The sequence below is a fragment of the Myiozetetes cayanensis genome, unplaced genomic scaffold (assembly GCF_022539395.1).
Source record: "Myiozetetes cayanensis isolate MyiCay16 unplaced genomic scaffold, myiCay2020 scf21, whole genome shotgun sequence".
Lineage (NCBI taxonomy): Eukaryota > Metazoa > Chordata > Aves > Passeriformes > Tyrannidae > Myiozetetes > Myiozetetes cayanensis.
Window position 1 is genome coordinate 14194418 of NW_026087423.1, and position 8575 is coordinate 14202992.

The window sequence follows — 8575 nt, forward strand, 5'->3', positions numbered from 1 at the left end:
CAGCACTACCATATTGGTTCACTTGTCTATCTCGCATTGGCCTTTTTAGCCATCAGCGTGCCTGTAGCAAGCGTGGGGAGAGCCCTTCTCAAATCTTCGTTCTCGAAGCCTAGCCATGATGACCATGTTGGTAAGACTGGTTTTTACTCCAGCTCAGGTAAATGGAGCTCCAAGGAATGGCATCTTTCATTCAGGTTCAATGTTTACCAGTTCTGATTTCATCCTCTAAGTCAGAGACTTCAAGAGTTAATAAAGTATGTGATTAAAAAAGAGTAAGAACTGCTGCTTTAGTTGAGACTTACTAGGTCTCCCTTGGTTGGAGAGTATCTGGAAGCAGCCACAGTACCTATGGCAATGAGGGCAAAAGAAGAAGCCCACTGCAACTACCATAACAGACTTCAAACGTTTTCTGTAAGCAAAAAAGAATGTCACCTATTGTTAAAATCTTCCTTTCAAAGAAGCCCAAGACACCTTGGTGACGAGCTGAACCAAGCGTAATTTAATCTTCATGATTCAGAAGGAATACTGTAGCTGTTTCCTAAGTGGGAAGGCAACTGTGTTAGGAAGAAGAGGGCAGCTGGTATGTGCAAAGGATGTTACCTTAAGAGAGTCTTAGAAGAAGCATGTGTCAGCCCCCTTTCTATGGCACATACAACACTAATTACCCAGCCCCAGCACAGGCTAGTAGTTAACAGACTTTGAATTTCTTTGCCACGGGCGATTTCTTTGCTACCAAAAAGGGTGTGTTTTGACCACAATAAAAAAATATTAAAAAATAATTAAAGCACGTTGTAACAGTGCAGATGAGGCATGGTAGTTTCACCAGCAGCTGAAGCCAGATAGGCAGGGGCTGGAGCATGGAGTTCATATCCTCCAGCCACTCACGGTAAAACACAAGCCTCATTTCAAAAATCCAAATACAGATAAAAGTGCTAAGTTAAAGAGTAAAGCTTTATGCTTTTATGCTAATAAAGGGCACAAACTTATATGTCATGCTTCTCTTTCAAAGATTCCAGACTACTGGACACACATAGTACTGGTAAAAGGAGCATGCAGAGCTCTGTTGATTTACGTACCTTTGGGCCAAAATTAAGTTACATATGGAAGTAGAAAGCAATTACTGTATTTTGCATACTTTATATTGGGCATGAGTTACAGAACAGAACTTACTTCTCTTCTTGTTCACCTTGTTTCTCCTCTGCAATACAATTCAGCTCTCGATTTTATTTCACTTCAAAAGACCAGCTGTCATGCCATCACAGCCACAGTGTAATCACGTATGTCAAGTCAATAATAAGACTGTTACCGTTAATGACCCATTACATACCAGTCTTGAGAAAGAAAAAACAGAATTTAAACACGTTCCTCTGGGAAGCAGAAACCCAAGAAGAACACTTCTCATTTGATTTTATTTGGGTCATTCAATCCCCCATACACCTGCAGTGAGTGTTGCAAACAAGTCACCAGTTCAAAGGTACTCCCACCTCTTCTTCCCCTCAAATTTAAGAGGGTATACTCAGAAGCCTCTAGCAAAAACAGTTTTGCGGGTAAGGTAGAAGCACCCAGAGCATCAAAAGTCAGGCCACCACACCTAGGCCAGAGCCTCAACTACAACTAGACTTTTTACAAAGGCTTGAGAAGAGTTAACAGACCTCCTGCTGTGCTCCCTGCTGGAAGCTCGCGGCAGCTTTGAGGACACAGAGCAGTGTAGCAGATGGTAGATTCCAAACAGCTGCTCCTCAGCACTGGGAGGAGAGACCTGAGCTCTGTGTCACCTGGTAGAGGGTGGCACAAGCCTCTCCAGGACAGGCCAAACACCTTGTGTTTATAGAAAGCCTTCTGCATATTTTTTTTTGGGGGGGAAGGAAAAGAATTTAGATCCTCCCACCCCAAACAGACACATTCTCCCACAGTACTGTCATGAAATCTGTTTATAGAAAGAGAAGCACAGGAGATTATCAACTGTATTGGCCAAGTATTGACCACTTGTCACCTTTCAAATTACAAAAAAAAAAAAAAAAAAACCTACATGATGATGTTTCTAGATATTATTACCAAAGTCATGGTAACAAGGCAGCAGTGGTACTGCAGGCCAGAACACCACTGTATGATCATCTGCTCCTCTCAGAGTGTGCATATAAATATATATGCATATGTTGGGGAAAAAGACGTGCTATATCTGCTGGCACAAGCTTGTCACATAAGTCAGCTGCAGCTGCTGTATATTTGAAGGATGATACATTTGTGCACTTATTTGCTACAGGGACTCTATCACCATAAGATCACACATGGCACAACTTTGCCAGTAAAGCAAAGTCTGTCACTCTGGACTCAGTGCATGTTTCTAGCATGTTACAGCTCTACCAGCAGTGGGTTTACAGTAGATCTGCAAATGCCAGCAGTTCTCTAGCAAGTGAAAGATCCTCTCATACTGCCAAAATAATAGCAGGTCAGAAGGTTTCTCATAAACAAAAGCTGCTTGTATTCACTATTTTCTTCCCAATCTGCTACTTTTATTTCCCTCTCTCTTTTTATTCTTATAATCAACTACAGAATGTTTCCACTTAAGCAGCATTAGTATTTATTAGAGTAGCACTCACAGTTCCCAGGGTGATGGTGACTAGGAAAGTACAAATATATATATATATATATATATGCACATATACACACACACACACATATATATATATCTCCATCGAGGAGAGAACATCTGACATCCTAAAATGCACAGGAGGTTGTTTCTTGTGTTAATGACATTAGGTCTTTAAAGGAGATGAACAAGATGGAATCAAAACAAATACATAAACAATGCCACACAGAGAATTTCCACCTCTTATGTTTACATGAAGCAGGGGTTTTCCAGCTTTTCTTATGCAACTATGAGAAGCAGCAGCTTTAGAATCCAGAATCCATCTGTTCAGGCCCTTCAGTTATCACTGGACAGTTTTTATAGAAAATGTGCAACAGAGTCACCTGCTACTTCCATTTCATTCTCAGCAGGAAGAAAAACCACATAGCGGAACTGGAGAGGTTTAATTCCACAAAAGCCACTTTTCAATTAAGCCCTAAAAACATTTTTTCAAAATTGAGTATTTCTTATTTTGATGCCCAATTTAAACAACAACAGAAAGGGTGTTTCACATATGTTATGAGAGTAAAATATGAAAGCTTTGGAAGACAATTTCAGTTTTCCCAGTAGAACCAAAGGAACTGATTTAAACACCAGCAAGCCAACCCTGAAAGTTTTCTCACTGTTATAAATTTGATCTTTGTTTTTTTTTCCCCAGCATTTCATCAAGTCTTTTCTTTCTTGTATTGCAGGTGTCCCTACACACATGCTTTCTTTTTAAAGGTAAAGTCATTCTTTCACAAAATTACTATTGGGAGCATCTTGTAACTGGGAAAGCTCCCTGAGCATTTTGAATTAAGAAACACACATTAATCACAAAATTAACAGTTTATCCACCCTCTATGTACTGTCAAAGACAGGAGAGAGCTTCCAAAATCTTTACTATCGAGACACGTGTACAATGTGAGCTCACATCATTTCTCCTAAGCTATGTATGATCCTGCCATCAGCTTCAGCAGCAGCAGTGAACAAACCACACACAACAGAACACAAGCTAGTTTTGGTCACCACCCAAAATTACTAGAGTCAGTTTGTTAACCATTTGCCCAATTAACTAATAAACAGTAGAAGTGCCACATTCCTCTTACACATTAACTTTATCAAAGCTAGAAAAAAACTTTAACATTGTTAATCACAAAACAGTGAGAGTGCTGGTGTTCCAAAGCAGGTTGTTTCTGATAAGCCCACATTTGGTTCTGCTACGGAGCACAACTGGTTCCATGGAAACTAGAAAGTTTGTTTGCAGGTAATCACACCTGACATTCACTGTCTTGTCTGAACTGAACGGTGACACTGCAAACATGTTCCCAGCAATAAGAAGTATTAATACACTACACTAAATAGTACAAATTAGGAATAAGGAAGTATTTATTAAAAGCAGGGGTCACAGTAGACAGGGGATTAGTAGTTTTCACAGACAAAAGGACTAAAGAGAGTTTTAAGAAGAGATTGGGTAAATAAGAAGCAAGACAAGATTTTCTTTTCTCCCTCCTCATGCCTACATCATATACAAACATCAAAATATCAGAATTGCTGAATTAACTACTCTAAAAGAAGGGAAATGCTGAAAATAGATGCTAGGACCACACCTTGGGTGTGAGTACTACAGTGTAAAACTGACACAAAACAGGATGCTGAGGCAACACAGCAGATCCTTTGGGAGAGGGTAGAACCGGAAGCTCGTTTCCCAACTGTTTGTTATTGTAGCAAAGCTCCTCAAACAGGAAGGCTGCAGGAGTTTTACATTGTTCCTTGGATATGTGACAGGATGGCCATACAAGTTTCAGGTCATGTCAAGGGGAAGAAGAAATTTCTATATTTGGGGGTCTGATTTTACCTCATGTTCTGTTCCAGTGTAAGTCAGGAATGTTTCAGGTTGATTTCTAAAGCTTTGTAAGTAACTAATGGACTATTCATTCACATCGCTCTGTTTCCACAGACTGTTGGAACACACAGCTCTTGCCCAAAAGTGTATGTTAATTAAAATTCTGCAAAACGAGATCACTAAACCTGCCCTGATTCTTCAGAATTTAAGTACTGCAGTTAGGAGCAGGCAGTTCCATTGATTTAAATGAATTATTCAAAGTAGAATACTGCAAAGCTTCACCAGATTAGTGATTTAAGCACAAGGCCTGCGAGGGAGCAAAAGAGGTTTGCTCTATTAGCTGGTGTTTGGCTATGGTAGCTGAGTTTGGAGAAGTTTGTTAAAATAATTAATTTTAGATTAGGACAGGCATTCAGGAGGGTTAGTCTGAGGTATCCAACTGCTTCCATGTAAAGAGATGTGTGTAGCCTTAGAGAAGCAACAGCATTCAGAACTCCTTGTTGGATCTCATTGATGTTATTCCTTTGCCCATTCTCTTCTCAACAGCAATCCTGAGCAATAGCGGAGGAACAATGTTCCTCATTGCAAAGACACAGAGGTTTGTGCCTTCAAGGAACTGGAAGAACAAGCTAAACATCACCATATGTTATCTCATGAGCCAAGGATATTGCCTCAGGCCCTTCAAGGCATGACCCACACATCTGTGCACATGTGAATGAAGTACTTCACAACACAGAAATGAAAAGCAGAACAGCAAAACTGTGTGTTAAACTTGATTCCCAATAACACTTTGATCTACAGAGAAATCCTTCATCCTTGCTAATCACCACGTCAAATACATTCTGTGACGCTGGAGCATTAGAGAAATTAAGGAAATACACTGAGGAAATACAGGACAAGCATCAATGCCAGCAGTTAGTGAGGAATATTCAATAACATCTTCATAGCGTTAAACTTGCTTAGATTGACACTGTGATATTTGAAGGTATTTTCCAGTGAGCTGCCACCCATGTGTTTGGGATGCTGTTGTCACAGGCTGCAACAGCAGATCACTGGATCTAAACTACAGTGACCTCTCATGAGGTCACTAATCTGGCACCACTTCTGCATCTTCAACAACTTTATACAGACATTTAAATGTCTTCTAAGTGTCATCCCTTCCCTAATTTTCCCATTTCTTAAAACCTTCAACATCCTTCTTTCTCTTATTTCCTTACTATTCCTTCATCTATTTTATTGAGAATTTGGGGGATTCACATCAACCAAAAAGTTAAATAGACTTTCAAAACTGCATTTTCAGTTAATCCACAGTAGCGAACACGGGAAAGAAAATGTAATGTTTGGCAATTTCTCACACAATCAGACTTCAGTTTTAGTTCCTAATTACACAGTTTATGAGAAGAAGGCTGGCAATTTCAAAACACCGGATTTCTGTCTTGGCCTTAGGCTGCACCAGTCTTTTGCTGCACACACAAGAATTTAGCCTACCCAACAGGAAAATGCAGCCTTTCTGCATCTGCAAAATGGGGTTTCTCTTTGTCACAGGAGTCCAAAACTGAGCTATAATTCTGTGGGGATCCCTATATTTGACACTTCAAGTATGCTACACTATACCCAAACACATGGCTTCAAACACAGAGCTGCCTGTAGTCAGCCATGAGAATTCCTAAAACCACTTTCCATATCTATTTCTTGTTTGTAATACATTTTGTGAAAAGAATGATAAGTAAGAAGATTGCTGAATTTATATCCTGCTTTACTTTCTTTAGCTATCTTTCCCTTCCCTTTTTTTTTTTGCCAGCTCAGGACTTGGGCAGCTCCACAAAACAGGCTGTGTAACCTGAACTGGCTGCAGGGTAGGTATGTGAAAAATGCAGCTTCTGACACTAGCAGGCTCTGCTGTGTAAACACCGGGAGTGAGAGGCAAGGTGAAAGCACTGCAAAACCAGCTCTCCTCTTGTGTTTCCCCTTGTTGCTGTGCCCACTAAGAGAACAACAGAATGTTAACAGATAGGTAACTCAGAAATACTGATTTTTAAATCACTACATATGTTTGAATAACATATCCCATAACTCTACAGCTTCATACCCTCCTCTCATAAAGAACTGTAGAAAACATTAGCCTGGCCCACGTGGCAGAGGGGTTGCCATGTGATAAGTATTTGTTCAAGATGGCATTACCCTGTTCTTTAAAACACTCACCCAGAACTACTCCTGCTCCACAGAGTTCCAAGATTCAGTACATGCAGTGAATTTGCAGTTTCACTGGGGAATGCAACAGCTGTGTTTTGTTCAAGAGCAATTTAGTCAAAGCACAACTAACTAATGCAATATCATCTGTGTCTTTTTAAACTACAGCTTAAAAAAATCATATTTTGTATGCATTTCTTATCTCCAGGATTAGGCATACCATTTAACTGAGTGATATTATGTTCAGAAGCATCTCTGTAATATAAAGAAAAGGAGTAACTCGATTAAGGCAATTTAAACACTTAAAAATCACCTATACACTTTCCACAACACAAATCTATTTTGATATAACAGATGGTGTTTATAAACTCACCAAGTGGTAGTTAGAGAGACAAGTAATTCAAACCGTGTTTTCTATCTATCAAATTCCACTAGTAACCAGGTAACATTCGCATATACCTAACCAAAACCAGTCTCCCTTCGCTCCCTGACTTCACACCTCCATTACCACACCACTAAGATTCTTTTAGACCATCCACAATCCGTTATTGACCCTTACAAACAGTTTAATGGAGCAGACTGTGGTAGGAACTTTATAAAACCTGGAATACACAGGTCCTACTGCTCAAGTGCTTCAGAAAGAGTAAAGAGTATAAGCAGACGAGATTGGAGCGAGACAACTTGTTCTCGATGAAGCACTAACTTGCCAAAAGTAAGTCACATCCAAATTCCTAGTAAAGTGTAAACCATTCAGGGTGAAGGTTATAAGAGGTGTCTCCTGAAGTTACGGGATAACAGAGACACTACTGATGAGCAGATGACTGTTCCAGCAGTGGTATGACTACACATCTGAAGTTCTGAGAAAACATCAACTCGAGAAACCCACACAAGCACATCCTACTCCGCAGGACTCAGGAGGGCCGGGGAGCTTAACAGCCTTGCAGCTGCTTTGCTTCTTACCCTTGACAGCTCTGCGAGGTTGCAGCTCACAGACTCCCTCCCAGACTTTCAAGCAGCCCCACACAGGTGCCCTTAGGGGCTTGAATTCCAGCTATTGGTACTTCCATTACAAGAATCGCTCCATCGCGCTAATTGCAGGCTTGTAAATTGAATCCCTCCTGCACCGGGAGAGGAATAGTTTTGAAGTGCATACACAAATAACGTTATAAAGGCACAGGGCCAGGGTGGCAGGCCTGTGACAGAAGCACGCTGTTAAAAGTCACAAAAAGCAAACAAGGAGGGCAGTAATAAATAAACAAATAAGTCCCCAAAGGTAACATTCCCTGTGAGACGCCGGGGGCTCTCCCCAACCCCAGGCGAGCCCCGCATCAGAAGGAAGCGCCGCCCGCTCCTGCACCTGCTGCGGTGGGTCGGCCCCGCTGCCTCCCGCCCGCTGCCGGCGCTGCGCCCCAGGGGAGCACGGCCGGAACCTCCCGCCAGCACCGCCGCCCCCTCACCTGCCGCCCAAAAGGCTCCTCGCCCGCTCCGCCAGCGCGCCGGGAACCTCGGCCCTGCTCAGGGCGCCGCTCCCCGCGGAGCTCCAGGGCAGCGGCTCGCCCGGGCCCAGCGGGGCCGGGAAGTCCCTGAGGAAGGAGTCGAGGGGAGCGGCGGACAACTCCGGTGCCCGCGCCATGGCGGCGCCCGCTGAGGCGGCGGGGCGGGACCGACGGGCAGCGCTGACGGCCCTCAGGGCCGCCCGGGGCGGGGTCTCCGGGGCGGGGCCAGAAACCTCGTCTGGAATGTGGGGATGGAGCGCGGCACGGACGGATGGGAGATTTCTCTGAGGCCAGCTTCTGGTGCCCCTCTTCCCCTCACCATCTGCCATCAGAGAAGGGCTGAAAGCAGCAGAAGGGAGCAGAAAGGTGTTTCGCAGGGACGCCTCTTCCTCGAGCTCTCCTGATGCTCAGTGCTTACAGATTATTCTGAGTTGG

The 8575-nt window shown here is 42.8% G+C and overlaps 1 protein-coding gene across 3 annotated transcripts in view; it reads right to left on the reverse strand.

Moving 5' to 3' along the window:
* PPM1F (protein phosphatase, Mg2+/Mn2+ dependent 1F) overlaps positions 1-8298 on the reverse strand; it is a 28331-nt gene extending 20033 nt beyond the window's left edge. For all 3 annotated transcript variants that reach the window (XM_050318418.1, XM_050318419.1, XM_050318416.1), the window contains exon 1: positions 8102-8298. In XM_050318418.1, coding sequence (XP_050174375.1) covers positions 8102-8277 — 176 coding nt within the window. In that variant the 5' untranslated portion in view covers positions 8278-8298. The remainder of the gene's footprint in view (positions 1-8101) is intronic.
* Positions 8299-8575: the final 277 nt, after the last annotated feature.